General features: G+C 35.3%; 1 protein-coding gene across 1 annotated transcript in view; it reads left to right on the forward strand.

Annotated features, from left to right (window-relative positions):
- The window catches only part of LOC134730975 (uncharacterized), a 98,354-nt gene that overhangs the window by 24,398 nt on the left and 56,540 nt on the right, over positions 1 to 17,416 (forward strand). Inside the window, exons 3-4 of the mRNA XM_063606770.1 lie at positions 10,341 to 10,422; positions 10,972 to 11,135. Coding sequence (XP_063462840.1) covers positions 10,341 to 10,422; positions 10,972 to 11,119 — 230 coding nt within the window. The 3' untranslated portion in view covers positions 11,120 to 11,135. The remainder of the gene's footprint in view (positions 1 to 10,340; positions 10,423 to 10,971; positions 11,136 to 17,416) is intronic.

A 17,416-nucleotide genomic window follows, 5' to 3' on the forward strand; every position in this document is an offset into this window, starting at 1 on the left:
ATTACCGTAGATAACATTGGGCTGGTTGTGGATATTGAGTTCTAGCCAACCAGCTAAAGCAACCATGCTGAACAACCAGAACATTCAGTAGAGACCAAAGAGCTGTCATTACTTAAGAGGAGAACCAAAGTAGTTTTAGAGTAAAGGCTAATCCAAACTCATCCTAACAAACCTAAAAACAAGTTTCAAAAGGGTCAAGTTGTTCTGCAATTAAATTAACTGCCTACCGGAAGAAAATGTGACAATTTTTAAAAGAAGTTAACAAAACTAGACAAACAACATTATATTAACAATAATAAGCACCCAATTAAAATTAGTACAGAGGTGAAGAAGCAGAAAAATGTCACGTACAGAGGAGAAAAATCAGTTAATAGAGTCAGACTAAGAATGACATAGGTGACAGAATTAGCAGTCTAAAGGAAACATTAAAATAATGAAGAAAGAAATAAAATTTTCACTAAATTTAAGAAGATTGAAGTTAAACAGGCAATGTTTTCTGACTATACCAGATTCAAGTTAAAAATCAATAACCAAAAGATACATGGAATATATCCAAACACTAGAATGTTACACACACACACACACACACACACACACACACCCCTTAATAACACATGGGTCAAATAATCACAAGAAACATTAAAAAAATTTCAAACTGAATGATAAGAAAGCACAATATATCAAAACATGTGAGACATAAGTAGAGCAGAGCATAAAGCAAAATGTAAAGCTTTAAATTACTGTTAGAAAAAAGACTAACATTAATAATCTAAGCTTCCGACTTCATAAACTAGAAAAAACAACAATTTGAATTTAATAATAAGTAAAAGAAGGAACTAATAAATGTAGAAGCTAAAATCAGTAAAATTTTTAAATTGAAATAATATAATTCTGTAAACTCCTTCAGAAAATATAAGTTGATACTTTCCAACTCATTTTATGAATCCATCATGACTCTGATAGCAAAATCAGACAAAGGCATTGCAAGAAAAGAAAACTATGAACAATACCACTGATGAACATGGACAAAATAGCCCTTAACAAAGTTGTCATGGAGAATCCAGTAATATGTATAGATGATTATATATTATAACTAAGTAGAATTTGTGAAAGAAGTGAGAGGTTGTTATAACATTGGAAAATCAAGCAATATAATTTATATATTAATGAAATATAAAGAAAATCATATGATTGTTTCAATATAGGAAGAAAATGCATTTGGTAAAATTAATTTCCTACTTACGTCACAAACTGTCAAAAACCCAAGCAATTTCAAATTGATGAAGACCATATATGAAAAATCTACAGCTGAAATAATACTTCTTGGTAGGCTGAGGCAGGCAGATCACTTGAGGCCAGGAGTTTGAGACCAGACTGGCCAAAATAGGAAAACCCCATCTCTAAATTAAAATTTTTAAAAAAACGCTTCTTGGTAAAATATATTTTTTCCTCTAAAATTGGGAACAAAACAAGAATGTCTACTAAACACTTCTAATAAATATTGTCCTAGGGTTCTTGGCCAGTTAAATATGGCAAAGAGAATAAATAAAAGACTTATAGATGAAAAAGAAAGAAAAAAAAAGCTATTGACAGGTGATATAATTATATATTAGAAAATTCTAAAGAATCTACAAAACAACAACTATATCTAATTAATGAATTTAGCAACTTTACAGAAACATCAATATACAGAAAAATTAATTGTATGCCTATATACTGGAAATGATTGGGAAAAAAATTTAAGAAATAACATATTCTCAGTAACTTCAAAAAATCAACATAAATTTACATAAACTTAACAAAATATGGTCAAGATCTGTATGCTAAAATCTACAAAATATTTATTTTTTCTTTTTTTTTTTTTGAGACAGTCTTGCTCTTGTCGCCTAGGCTGAAGTGCAGTGGCGCATCTCAGCTCACTGCAACCTCCACCTCCCTGGTTCAAGCAATTCTCCTGCCTCAGCCTCCTGAGTAGCTGAGACTACAGGCATGCGCCACCATGCCTGACTAATTTTTGTATTTTTAGTAGAGGCAGGGTTTCACCATGTTGGCCAAGCTGGTCTTGAACTCCTGACCTCAGGTCGTCTGCCCACCTTGGCCTCCCAAAATGCTGGGATTACAGGCATGAGCCACTGCACCCAGCCAAAATATTCCTGAGAAAAATTATGAAAGATCTAAATAAATGGAGAGATATACCATGCTCATTGATTGGAAGTCTTGGCATTGTTCTAATGTCAATGTTTTCTAAATTGATCTATAGATTCAGTGCAATCTCAATCAAACTCTCAATGGAATATTTTCATAGAAATTGACAAGCTGATTTTAAAATTTATGTAGAAAATGCAAAGAACCTAATAAAGCTAAAAGAGTTTTGAAAAAAGCAGAAAGAACTTAATAACAAAATTTAGGACGGTGATTTCCTGACTTCAAGACTTCTTATATGGCTACAATAATCATGTCACTGTGATATGGTCATTATAGTAAATATATAGGCCAATGAATCAGAATAAAGAATTTTTAAGTTGATCTACACTACTTTGTCAATCAAATTTTTACAAAATTGCCAAAATAATTTAATGGGGCAAAATAGTCTTTCAACAAATGGTGCTAAAACAACTGAATTGTATGGAATGCCTTACAAAGAAATAAATTTGATGTAAATCATAGTCTTACACACAAAAACTAAAACTAGAAAATTCCTGGAATAAATTTTCACTATCTTATGAAAGGCAATGATTTCTTATGACAGGCAATGATTTCTTATGACACAATAAACACAAACCATAAAACAAATACATTGATAAATTTTATCAAAACTAAAACCTGCTCTGCAAAGCAGAATGTTAAAAAAACAGAAAAGCAAGCCACACACCTAGAGAAACAATCATTAATATTTGAAATACGTATATCTGATGAAGTTCTTATATTCAGAATATATAAAAAAACTCCAATAATTCAATTCAATTCAGATTACAAACCAATTTTTTAAAAAATATATAAAATATTTGAGTAGCAATTTTACAAAAGAAGAGAATGCCCAAAAGCTCATGAAAAGATGTTTAATAGCATTAGTCATTAGAGAAATGCAAATTCAAACTTCCATGAGACACTGTCTAGACTTGCTATAGGCTCTCTAGACTGGGCAATATTGAAAAGAAATAGAAAATGATAATACTAAGTGTTGGAAAAGATGTGGAGCAAGTAGGACTCATACACTGCTGGTAGAAGTGTAAAATGTTATAACCACCTTGGACAAGAGTTTGGCAGATTCTTACAAAGTTAAATATATACTTACCAGTAATTTCACTCCTAGATATTTGCCCCAAATAAGTAAAAACTTATGTTGACATCGAAAGACATGGACACAAAAATTTATAGCCATTTTATTCATACTAACTAGTAACTGAAAATAATACAAATATCCATTAACTGGTGAATGGATAAAAATTATGATATATTTACACAATGGACCACTACTCAGAAATAAAAATAAATGGCATCACAATATGAATGAGTTTCAAAAACATTATACTGAGCAAAAAGCCAGAAACAATAGATTGTATAGTGTATAATTTCATTTATATGGCATTATAGAACAGGCAGTAGTAATCCATGATGGTAGAAATCAGATCAGTGATTGCTTAGATCTGAGAGTAGAGGGTTATTGTCTGCAAAGGGGCACAAAAGGAACTTTTGGAGTTGTAGAAATACCTAGGAATCCAACTTGCAAGGGACGTGAAAGACCTCTTGAAGGAGAACTACAAACCACTGCTCGATGAAATAAAAGAGGACACAAACAAATGGAAGAACATTCCATGCTCATGGGTAGGAAGAATCAATATTGTGAAAATTGCCATACTACCCAAGGTAATTTATAGATTCAATGCCATCCCCAGCAAGCTTCCAATGACTTTCTTCACAGAATTGGAAAAAACTACTTTCAAGTTCATATGGAACCAAAAAAGAGCCCACATTGCCAAGTCAATCCTAAGCCAAAAGAACAAAGCTGGAGGCATCACGCTACCTGACTTCAAACTACACTACAAGGCTACAGTAACCAAAACAGCATGGTACTGGTACCAAAACAGAGACATAGACCAATGGAACAGAACAGAGCCCTCAGAAATAATGCCGCATATCTACAACCATCTGATCTTTGACAAACTTGACAAAAACAAGAAATGGGGAAACGATTCCCTATTTAATAAATGGCGCCATTTATTAATTCCCTATTTAATAAATGGTGCCATTTATGAATTCCCTATTTAATAAATGGTGCCATATGTAGAAAGCTGAAACTGGATCCCTTCCTTACACCTTATAAAAAAATTAATTCAAGATGGATTAAAGACTTAAATGTTAGAACTAAAACCATAAAAACTCTAGAAGAAAACCTAGGCAATACCAGTCAGGACATAGGCATTGACAAGGACTTCATGTCTAAAACACCAAAAGCAATGGCAACAAAAGCCAAAATTGACAAATAGGATCTAATTAAACTAAAGAGCTTCTGCACAGCAAAAGAAACTACCATCAGAGTGAACAGGCAACCTACAGAATGGGAGAAAATTTTTGCAATCTACTCATCTGACAAAGGGCTAATGTCCAGAATCTAAAATGAACTCAAAATTACAAGAAAAAAACAAACAACCCCATCAAAAAGTGGGCGAAGGATATGAACAGACACTTCTCAAAAGAAGACATTTATGCAGCCAAAAGACACATGAAAAAATGCTCATCATCACTGGCCATCAGAGAAATGCAAATCAAAACCACAATGAGACAGCATCTCACACCAGTTAGAATGGCGATCATTAAAAAATCAGGAAACAACAGGTGCTGGAGAGGATGTGGAGAAACAGGAACACTTTTACACTGTTGGTGGGACTGTAAACTAGTTCAACCATTGTGGAAGTCGGTGTGGCAATTCCTCAGGGATCTAGAACTAGAAATACCTTTTGACCCAGCAATCCCATTACTGGGCATATACCCAAAGGATTATAAATCATGCTGCTATAAAGACACATGCACACATATGTTTATTGCGGCACTATTCACAATAGCAAAGACTTGGAACCAACCCAGATGTCCAACAATGATAGACTGGATTAAGAAAATGTGGCACATATACACCATGGAATACTATACAGCCATAAAAAATGATGAGTTCATATTCTTTGTAGGGACATGGATGAAGCTGGAAATCATCATTCTCAGCAAACTATCACAAGGACAAAAAACCAAACACCGCATATTCTCACTCATAGGTGGGAATTGAACAATGAGAACACATGGACACAGGAAGGGGAACATCACACACCAGGGCCTGTTGTAGGGTGGAGGGAGAGGGGACGGATAGCATTAGGAGACATACCTAATGTTAAATGACGAGTTAATGGGTGCAGCACACCAACATGGCACATGTTTACATATGTAACTAACCCGCACATGTACATGTTATGCACATGTACCCTAAACTTAAAGTATAAAAAAAAGTGCTACATGTTAATTAAGGATCTATGAGTATACATATTTTATTTAAAAAATCATTGAACTGTAAACCTAAAATAATCACATTTTATCGTATGTAAACTATATCTCGTATTTTATTTAAAACAGAAGTAGATACTGTTTTCAATGTTTAAAAATATTTAATCAAGACAAGCAAACAAATCTGATTAGAGCTCAGTAAGTGGAGAGAACATGATCACACTTTTTCTTTATATTTGATGCATTGATGTCCTCAGCATAAAGACTGTAAGTTTATTTAGTAATTCTTATCTATTATTTAAGTTCACACGGTTAATTTTTAAAGCTTCACATGACAACACTAAACAATAAACTAGTTTAAAAGTTGGCATCTGCATTGTGGATTTAATATAATAATGTGTGCTCATCATGACAAGCCAAACAATACAGAAATGTGTACATATATAAATAGTCCCTAACTCTCCTGTATGTGTGTCCAACCCTCCCTCTCCATTCCCAAACTTTTAGAAAAACAACAGAAGCAATTTTCTATGTGTTCTGCCATACCCTCTCCCTGTTATGTCAACACATACAAACATCCATTTATATTAAGAAAGGAAGAGAGACTTGAGCTAGCATGTGAGCACATGCAATGTAATTATTATTTAAAATAAAAAAGTTTAAGTTAATATTAACAAATTCAACTTACAATTTTTTAAAGTTGCATAGCTTTCCAGAGACTGGTTGTACCACAACATATTCAACCATCTCCATGTTGATGAACATTCAGATTTTCTTTTCTATTTTTGCTAATACTAAGGATGCTCAGAGTGCCAAGTTTATAGTTTATGCTCAACAAATATTTATGAATCAAGGAATGAATGCTGGAATAAATGTCTTTATTCTGAAATCCATAAGGAAAAGAGCATATCAGAAAACACTCTTTATCTCCTCCACTTCATTCTATTTGTGGCTTTCACTTAACCTTGTCATAGGCATTTAACAGTGAAAACAGAGATTTTCAATGTTTAAAAAATTCAGCACCAAATCATACATGACATACCAAAGTTTGAAATGGAAGAAAGTGGAGTTGTCCTGGCTGAAATGGAGTGAAAGGGTGAGGCTCCACTCCAGCAACCCAGGGACATCTTGTCAAGTTCTGCAGAAGAGGATTTGAAGTCCAGTGATCTACAACTCAGTTAATTTATCCCACTCTCCCATTACTATTTCTGAGGTCAATGCCTGAACTTGAGAGAATTCTAATGCTGTTTTAATGGCTATGAGGTTGTTTTTTCAGTGAAAATGCTCCCAGTAAAATCACAAAGATCTAAACCAGAGTTTTGGTTCTATTTCTTAAGCAATGTTGCTACTAATTGCTAAAATGAAAGGATGTGATGTATAAGCACCATAAGTACCATGTAAATATTTACATTTGACTCAGAATTTAGAAAGAAAATCATAATACTGTACCTTGCTATTCACTATACGTAATTTTGGAAAATGTGATGAAGACAGTGTTCAGTTTGAGTTAGTGCAGGAGATGCTATAAGTATGTATTGTGTTTCATATAGAACAAAAGTTGATGGCCTGTTAGTACATAAAGACAAAAATTACTTGTCTATGCTTATATGATATAAACATAAAACGTATTTAAAATAGCTTTCTTTTTTTTTGACATGTTTTCATCTGATAAAATAGCTTTCCGATAGAAACTTCATTCAGTTTCAACTGGAGAACATCTAGATGTTTTCTTTACCCAGATCTGTATATTTCCTGATTCAGTTTCAGTGTGTATTTTCAGGGAAAACGACTTAATTTAAGTATTGAAGAAGTATTTGCTGTTCAGCCATGTAACAATGATGTCCTCCTTACCACCGTTAGGAGGCTCTCGGACCTATCTCTGCAAAAGCTAGGAAAATTGAGTAAAACAGACGTGATCCCTATTCTCCTAGAAGTTTATAATTAGACTCTATACATACATATTGTCAATTATCTAGATTTGCCAAATACAACAGTCTCCTGACAGCACCACAGCTCTGGCCATATTACATCACCCAGTGTAATTATTATTTAAAATAAAAAAGTTTATATAATGTATGGATTTTATACCCTCAAAGCCACCCTTTTCTCTTCCACAGTGTTAAAGGGATTACACTATTTTTATTCATTCAACAAAGATATAGTACTTGTTGCTATGTGTCAACACTGTTTTAGTGATGGGGATATGGCAAGAGAGCTTACATCCTAGTAAGCAAGTACATATCATATACGCACAACAAATTAATATAATATTAGGTAGCGATTTATTATATTGTCAAGGTAGAGATAAGTGACATGAAAACTACAGCATTTAATATAATGTCATTTAATATTAATATAATTTAATATATTAGATTTAATACAATGTCATTTAAATAGGTCAGGTAGACATTAATATTTAATGGCATGAAAAAATACAATAGAATAGGGAAATAGAAATTGATGTGGGAGTGGCAGTGACAGATGCTTTTTTTTTTTTTTTTAGACAGAGTCTCTCTCTTTCACCCAGGCTGGAGTGCAGTGGCATGATCTCGGCTCACTGCAGCCTCCGCCTCCCGGGTTCAAGCAATTCTCGTGCCTCAGCCTCCTGAGTAGCTGGGACTACAGGAGTGCGCCACCACGCCTGGCTAATTTTTGTATTTTTAGTAGAGACGGGGTTTCACCATGTTGTCCAGGATGGTCTCGATCTCCTGACCTTGGGATCCGCCCATCTCGGCCTCCCAAAGTGCTGGGATTACAGGCGTGAGCCACTGTGCCCGGCGAGAGATGCTCTTTTAAATAGGATAATCCTTGAAGACTTCTGTACATAATATCTGAATAAAATTGTGAATTAAGTGGGGTTACGTTATGTGAGGGTCTGCTGGAAGTACATTTTTCTTGGCAAGATGAATAGCAACTGAGTAAATGTTGAGAATACAAGTATGTTTTATTTCAAGAACAGTCAAGAGACTTGGTGTCTGGAACCAAGTGCTTAAAAGGAAGCACATAGGAGATACGTTCAGAGTCAGGCAGGGGCCACATCATGCAGGTCTTACACAGGGCAGGCATGATTTGGGATTTTACTATGAATGAAATAGGAAGTCATGTGGATGCTATACTATAGGTAGGCAAGAGTGGAAGCAAAACCAGCTAGGAGGCCAGTGCATAATTGAAGCTAAAGGGGATGGTGGTAGGCAGCAATGGAAGTGAGAAAAAGTAAACAGGTTGGGCTACATTTTGAAAACAAAGATGACAGAACTTGCTAATAGATTAGCTGCAGAGAGTGAGGGAAAGGAAAGAATGAATACTAAGTTTCTGACCTGTACAACTGGATGAATAGAGATGACCTTTACTGAGATGGAAAAGACTGGGGAAGGAGCTGATTGTGAAGGTTGCATGGATAGACGTCCCCTCCAAAACTCATGTTGAAATTTAATCCCCAATGTGGCAATATTGAGAGTGGGGGGCCTTTAGGAGGTGACTCACATGAGCTAGCATGTGAGCACATGCAGTCCCCTCAGCATGAGATGGCCTGCACCCGCCTCAGGATACTGCAGAGAGTTCCCACCAACAACAAGTCCTTCACTAGATGTGGCCCCTCAACCTTAGACTTCTCAGTATCCATAATTGTAAAAAAAAAAACAAAAAAAAACAGTCCTTTCTTTATAAATTACCCAGTTTCAGTTCTGTTGTAAGCAACAGAAAATGAACTAAGACATGGGGACAATCAATAGCTGTACTTAGGATTGTAAGTTGCCTGTCAGAAGATATGTCAGGTAGGCAGGTAGATATACAAGTCTGAAAACTGGTGAGGAGTTCAGAGTATTTAAATCTATAAAATTTGAAGAGAAACACAGGCCTCTGGTAGAGAAAAAAGAGAACACAACCAGCTGGGGCCCCAGGATGCTTCTACATTGAGAGGATCGGGAGCTGCCAGTGCATGGGAGCCAAATTAGGCACGGTGCCCTGGAAACCATGGGAAGGAATTGTTCCAAGATGAAGAGATTGTTTGGCTGTATCAAAAACTACATTTTGGGTAAATGAAAAAAAAAAAAAGGACGTTGTTGCTAAATTTGTCAAGGTAAACAGTGATAATGAGAATGGTGAAGTGAAGAGGTGGGTTGGAAACCCTGACAGGAATGTGCTGAAGATAAAATAAGAGGTGAAGAAGGAGCAGCTAGCAGAACCAGCTGTTCCAAGATGTTTGACTAGAACAATGGACTGCAAAAAGTGTGATTCCTGGAGAGGTATTAAGAGTTAGGGATGGTTTTCTTTTGTTTTGCTTTATTAAGAAGTGAGGACTGCAGAACTCTCAGCATGTAATGACTCCATCCAAACGTTTGCACTAAGAGACAACCCAACTCTAGCACGGCTCCTAGCAGCAAAAGGCCCTGTCTCCTGGATGCTCCCTCCCCCTCCCCATGAAAATGTCTGCTTTTCTTAAAGTATTTTCTTAAAAGGGGTTATAACTGAGAATCCTTCCTCTTCTCTGTAAGATGTATATATGTCTCCCATAACTCAAGAGTGTCTTTCTCAAAGACAAGAATGCGCCTCAGGAAGGATGGAGCCTCTGTCTCCCAGTGTTTGTGGGAGGACGGAATCCTAACTTGGATAATTGCCAGGTGGAGTGCACAGCCGGCCCAATCACACTTCCACTGATCAACCTCTTGTAATTTTTTACTACCCTGACTCTACTGAGCGTCTTCTCGCCCCCTCCCTACTCCCTTCACAACACCCAGTCACCTCTGCACAAACTGGAATCGAGCTCAGCCGTTTCCCCTTTGTCAGCAATTACTGAAGAAGATCTGTTTTCACTGTTTTGACTAATGTCTGACCTTGTTTATCTTTGACAGTAGGGAGAGATTGCAGCATATGGGCAGGTGGACGGGATTACTCCAACAGAGAGAAGAATGATGTTACAGGAGAGAGACTAAGGTAATTTGGAGACTCGAGACCTTGAGTAGGCAAGGGTCCCTGTATATGGCATGAGATTGGCAGTCCATCAGCTGCATGAGGAACGCAGTCTAGGGCTTCGGGTCCCAGTAGGATAGCAGGGTTAATGGCAGAGAAACCTGGAAATTTTCTCAGGAATGCTTCTAGATTTTTAACTGAGGTAAGGGGCTAGGCCATAAACTGAGAGTGACGAAGAGAAGGAAGCTTTTAGAAGTTTGAGGAAAAGAGAACATTGTGAAATAGTTGTCTTAGAAAGTGGGAAAGCAAATTGGCAAAGGAAATGCTTTGTTCTCCATCACTACAACCACTATCAAAGTCCCAGGATAATAAGACTCACAAGTGAGATGATTGTTTCTCGCTTTATACATAAAGTGCTGTGGCTGCCTGGCAAACAGCCTTTCTCTGGCCCAGCCTTTCTTCGTTTTTAGACCTAAGCCTGCCTCCCACTACTGGTGCTGAAATTCCAGAAACTTGCTTTCCTACTAGTCTTTCTTTCAACTAAGTCTTTGCTTATTATCTGTTTTGGCCAAGGAGACCAGAAAAGAAATCCATTCTCGGGGTGGGACTCTTCTTGGAATTATTTTCTTCATTGATCAGAGGGAGATGCTCTAGGAGAAGTGCCTGCTCCTGTCTCGTGGCCTTTGAATTCTGTGATGTGGGGTGCGGGGTGCGGCTGTGACAGCCACCTCACAAGGGTGAGTAGAAGCAGAGACTGTGCAGACTCAGTGGATCCAGAGATCTGCACTGTGAACCTGCTGACACCTCTGCCCTGGAATTGTGTTACTTTAGTTTTATTGACCTTTAACCACTTTTAACTCAGTGTTCTTTTACTTGAAACCAAAGCATCCCAGCAGATACAAAATGTGGCTACAGGTAGACAAATTAGGAAATTAGGCCACAACCAGTGATATTCAGAACATATAATAGACCAACATCACAATTATATTGTTCTTTTAAATGTTGAGACAGAGTAAGGCAAATGGTTTAAATACTTTGAATTCTTCTACATTATATAAATAGAAAATCTAATTTACTATATTGAATTGTTAGTATTCCACCTTTAAATTTCATAGTATATCACACAAGGTCTAATATTAACATACCCTAAATTCACTCAATTTATATATGCATGCATTCTATAGCTGAAAGTAATAATTTGAATAGAGGAGAGATATATGTATGAGATACTTTTACTTATAATTGTTTTAAGGAAGACATTATTATTGAAATTATAATTGCCAGAGATCACTAAGCTTAAGATCTAAAGTTGGAGGAACATAGCCTATGATGTTGAGCTGCTATTAAAGAACAGTGGTATTTTTCCACAATCCTTTCCTGTTTCTCTACTGTGAGTAAATCATCGTTATCGAAATATAAGGAACTCTGTGGATTTCACAGAAGATCAGTATTTCTCTAAGCCTACATGCCTTTAATTTTAGATTAAATACTTGTGGGGATTGTGGGAGTGGGGATAAAGAAACTTATAACAACAACAACAACAAAAAAAACCCTGGACTAGTGTGGTTTCCTAGCACACTTGGCTACTACCACCTAGCTCTACTGAGTTTCTGATGTTGGATAGAGCATTATAATTATGAACATATTGCAATCTTCAGAATGCCCTTTACAGTCTTGTAAAAGAAGACTTGTTGACTATATTTAAGGATAAACACCTTTTGAAAAAGGAGCACTTCCTTTCTTTAAGGTGTTATAGAACCCCTATCAATCTCAAAAGAAATTACCTACAGAGGTAGAGAAGAAAACAATCCCCTTTATGGTAAACTGCTTTTCTTCAATGAGTTAGAATGCCTCAGCTATTGAAAGCTTTATAGCTTTATTTGTTGGAAACATGGCAGAAAGAACTCATATAAATTCTATTTGTATAAACTGCTGTCTTTATTGCTACAAGTGTTTTAGCTGATGTTTTATGTATTTAATCTTTATGTAGTGTCCCATTAATGCCAAAAAGACTTGCATAGACAGAATGAGATCACCTCCGTGAGTTTTCTAAGGAACAGATTTAGCATAGAAATACTTGCCAAGAATAATCCACAGCAAGCTCTAGGAAATCAGTTTTGGAATTAAAAGTCACAGCCAGTTCAGCCTTTTATTTTTTTGCATTTGTAGTCCCCTAGATTAAATTATGGAGAATGTGAATCGTTGAAAGAATAATTCAGGTCAGAATTGTGTTTTCATAATACTCTCTGGGATGTACATTTGTTTACTTGGGCTAGTTTGCAACAATGTAAAGTTTTAAAGGTTAAATTGAGAAAATTCAAAACTAGGACAACCTGTGATTATGTATTTTATTCCCTGACACTTCAATATTTTATAAGAATAAAATTTAGAGGAGGCAGAATCACAGTAAACAATGAAATTTTTTCTTACTGCATCTCAATAAGACCACTGGCAACCCAACCACCTAAACATCTAGGTGAAGAAAATGTCTAACTTTTTACAGATCTATCAATGCATTTCAAATTATATAGCATTTATATTTTTAAAAGAATTTCATTTCTTAGAATTTATAATCCTCCAGAACTAGGTCCAAATATTTTGCTACATTAGTATTGTTATTAATAACCGAAAATAGGAAGTAGGGAGAATTATCTAAATTGTTAATAAAAGAAAATTTGGCCAAAGAAGAAAGTAGTAAAACTGTACATTGGAATACTATGTATACGTTAAAACTTACTGAACAGGCCGGGCACGGTGGCTCACGGGAGGCCAAGGCAGGTGGATCACTTGAGGTCAGGAGCTCAAGACCAGCCCGGCCAACATGGTGAAACCTCGTCTCTACTAAAAATACAAAAATTAGCCAGGCGTGGTGGCAGGTGCCAGTAATCCCAGCTACTTAGGAGGCTGAGGCAGGAGAATCACTTGAACCTGGGAGGCGGAGGTTGCAGTGAGCGGAAACCAAGCCACTGCACTGCAGCCTGGGTGACAGGATGAGACTCTGTTCAAGAAAAAAAAATAAAAAAACTATTGAACAAAAGCTTAAATGACATGGAAATATATTTGCAATACATTAAGTATACAAGCATGTGACAAAACACTATATAAAATACTATGTGCACTTGTGTATTGTTGGAGTAATGGCTGTCTCTCCCACCCGGGAAAAAACTTCGTTTTGTTCATTATGTCCAGTACAATGCCTGGCACATCGTAGTCAATGAGTAAATATTTGTTTATATATAGTGTGTATTTCCCTCCCCTGATAATGAGATTACTGAGATTTGTGATTAATGAGATACATAAGATTATTTTCTTCTTATTTTTTATGTTTTTCTAAAATTTTTCACAATGAGTATGTGTTTCTTTTATAAATACCAAGCTGCAATGCAGGTTTGCCATCTGTATATTTCACATAATTCCTTTTTCTGCCATCATTTAGAACAATATATGTCACTAATTCAAATGAGTTTAACTTCCAACCTGAAATATAAAAGAGATCAACAAAGGAAAGACAAAGTAGAAGAACAATGCATAGCAAATCTGCTGCTGAGGCAGCCCCTGGAAGTTTCTGCCTTTATATTTGTGTTGGCAGAGGTGAATTTTTAAAAAATGTAAATTGAGCTTTCATTTCCTCAGAAACCTCTTGAACAAGATCTTCTTGTTTATACTTGTCCACTGCTGCCTTCTCTCTGCTTTGTTTTGATCTTTAAAGTCAACTTTATTGATGAATTGCACTCATTTTAAATGTACAGTGTAATTAGTTTAACAACTGTATAATGTACACCTGTGTAACTATAGCCAGAGTCGAGATTTAAGACACATCACCCCAAAAATCCTCCTATGACCCTTTCCATTCAACCCCTTTCTCTACTATGGCCACCATTTTCTGATCAGCTTTCAGTACTTACAGATTCATTTTGCCTGTCCTAATATGTAAAAAGACTCATACAGTATGTACTTTTTCTAAGTACAACATTTTTGCTTAATTTTTTGAAATTTATCTATACTTTTGCATATATTGACAGTTCATTGCATTCTATTGCTGCATAGTCTTCCATTGTGAAGATACCCAGTAGTTTCTGTGATAAATTCCCATTTGATGGATTTTTGAGTTGTTTTCAGTTTGTAGCTATTATAAATAACATCTGTATGAATATTTAAAAACAAATTTTGTGTGGGCATATGTGTATTTCTTTTTGCATAAATATAAATATCTAAGAGACCACTCATTCAGCTGTATGATATATTTAATTGTATAAGAAACGACCAAAACATTTTCCAGTGTGCTTGTAACATAGACATTCCCTCCAATAACCTGAGAGTTCTAGTTGCCTTATATTCTTGCCAACACTTGATATTGCCTTTTCAATTCTAGCAATCCTAATGGGTGTATTCTGGTATTTCAGTGTGGTTTTAATTTGCATCCATTAAGATATTCATATATTTTCCCTTTATTCTGCTAATGTGGTGAATTACACTGATTAATTTTCAAATATTAAACCAACTTTATATATGTGAAATATGCTCGTTCTTAATGATTTTTTAACCTTTTAATATGTTGCTGGATTCATTTTGTTAAAGATTTCATATGTTTAGGCTGTAGTGTCTTTGTCTAGTTTTGCTATCATGATAAATCTATCCTTATTAAATGAGTAGGGATGGGTTCTTCTTTTACTTAAAGCAGTTTGTGTAGGATTAGTAACATTTACAGGTGAAGCCATCTGGGCCTGTGTTGTTCTTTGTAGTGGCTATAAGTTTATTCAGATGTTTTATTTCTTCTATTCTGAATTTGGGCAATATACGTCTTTAGATAATTTCATTTCATCCAAGTGATTGAATGTATAAAATAGCATAAAATTGCTCATAATACCTCTATTAACCTTGTAATATTTGCAAGGTCTGTAGTGATATCTCCTTTTAGATATCCAATATTACTAATTTATGTTTCTTCTTTTTGCACTACTAGTCTATAATTTATCAATTTTATTGATCTTTTAAAAGAACCAACTTCTTGTTTCGTTAGTGTTCTTTATTTTGTATTCCTCTTTCTTGCTTTCTTTTTTTTTTTTTTGGATTTATATTGCTCTTCATTTGCTAACTTTCTTGGTTCATTGATTTTAGATCTTTTGTGTTTTCTAATGTAATCATTTAAAACTTTTAATTTTCTGTCTCAATGCTATCACATAAATTTCTCTGTGTATTTTTTCTTTTTATTTAGTTCAAAATATTTTCCAATTTCCCTTCTCTTTACTTTTTAACCCATGTGTTAATGAGAGTAGTATCATTTAATTACCAAATACTTGGAGATTTTCCAGATTTTTAAAAATTTATTTCTAGTTTAATTTTGTTGTGGTCTGAGTACATGTTCTGCATGATTCCAAACTTTGGAAATCCATAGTTTTTTTAGTTATTTTTATGGTCTAGCTAGTGGTCTATCTTGGTTAACAGTCTAAGTGCACTGAAAAATATGATGTTATCTGTCTTATTGGGTGGAGCGTTCTATAAATGTCAACTAAGTCTAGCTGATTAATATTGTTCAAATATTTTATGTATTTCCTCTTTTTTGTCTATTTATTCTAACAATGACAGAGAGAGGGGTGTCGAAATCTTCATCTACTCATAAATTTGTCTGGTTTTTTTTTCAGTTCTTTCAGTTTTTATTCCATGTATATTAATGGTCTTTAATTAGGTGCATATATATTAAGGATTGTTATGTCTTCTTAAGGAATTAACTTTTTACCATTATAAAATGTCCCTCTTTATTATAGATAATATTTCTTGTCCTAAGTTCTGCTTTGTATAATAGGAGTATAACCCCTCCAGTTTTCTTGTGATAAACATTTACATGGTATATATTCTTCTGAAGTAAGGCTCCTCACACTTGAGGAGTGGGTCTGCCCACAGACCCTGACCCAAACGATGGATGAATAAAATGTACACTGACACACAGATACTCTGTTTTGCCAGTCCAGCTCAGTGTCCGACCGCCTGCACACCAAGAGAGGCTTGTGACTGCGGCTGGCCCTGAGCAGCTCACACTCCAGGCATTAATTTCATATACAATTAACAACAGAAGCTCTGAGTCAACACACTTGTGGATAATTAACATGGTTAAGAGAGTAGGTCTACGAATGATTAAAGCTCAGGTACAATGGTCTAAAGTAAATACTATTGGGGGCAATATCCCTAGTCGACCTCCTCCCGAGAGGGCTATCTGGCTCAAAGGTTGGTTAATGGAGGTAGGGTAAGCAGACTTAACTGGGGAAGCCTCTGTTGTCCCTAGTATTTACCCTATGACCTAATGCTCTAAGGTAAGAACCGGCTGCCTTCAGCCTGTTCAATTATTACAAGCTATGTAACCTTTCTGCCTTCCAAAAGGTTTGTGACTATTCCCTATAACTTTCCCTAATATTTCCCTTTAATATTTCTGCCACCATTCTGATTGAATCCCAACATTCTTCTATCATTGTTTTAAATTGAACTGTTTTTTTAAAGCGCATTTCTTGCAGATAGCATATACAGTTGACCCTTGAGCAATGTGGGTTTGAACTACATAGGTGCACTAATACATGGAGTTTTTTCAATAAATATATTGGAAAATTTTTTGAAGATTTGTGACAATTTGAAAAAACTGGTGAAACACATAGCCTAGAAATATTTAAAAAAAATTAAGAAAAAGTTAGGTACCTCATGAGTGACTAAAATAAATGTAGCTATTAGCCTATTTTATCATTTACTACCACAAAGTATACACATATCTATAATAAAAATTAAAGTTTATCAAAACTTACACAAACACAGACCATACATGGTGTCATTTGCAGTCAAAAGAAATGTAAACAATTTAAAGATTCTGTATTAAATCATAACTGTATGAAATTAACTGTAGTTCATACTGTAATAATTTCCTAGCCACCTGCTATTGCTGTTGTGACGAGCTCAAGTGTTACAGATCTCTGCTTAAAATGCCATGTGATGTAGTCAACTCCACCTGAGCAACTTATCTCTCTAGTAAAGAGCA

The sequence above is a fragment of the Pan paniscus genome, chromosome 7 (assembly GCF_029289425.2).
Source record: "Pan paniscus chromosome 7, NHGRI_mPanPan1-v2.0_pri, whole genome shotgun sequence".
NCBI lineage: Eukaryota > Metazoa > Chordata > Mammalia > Primates > Hominidae > Pan > Pan paniscus.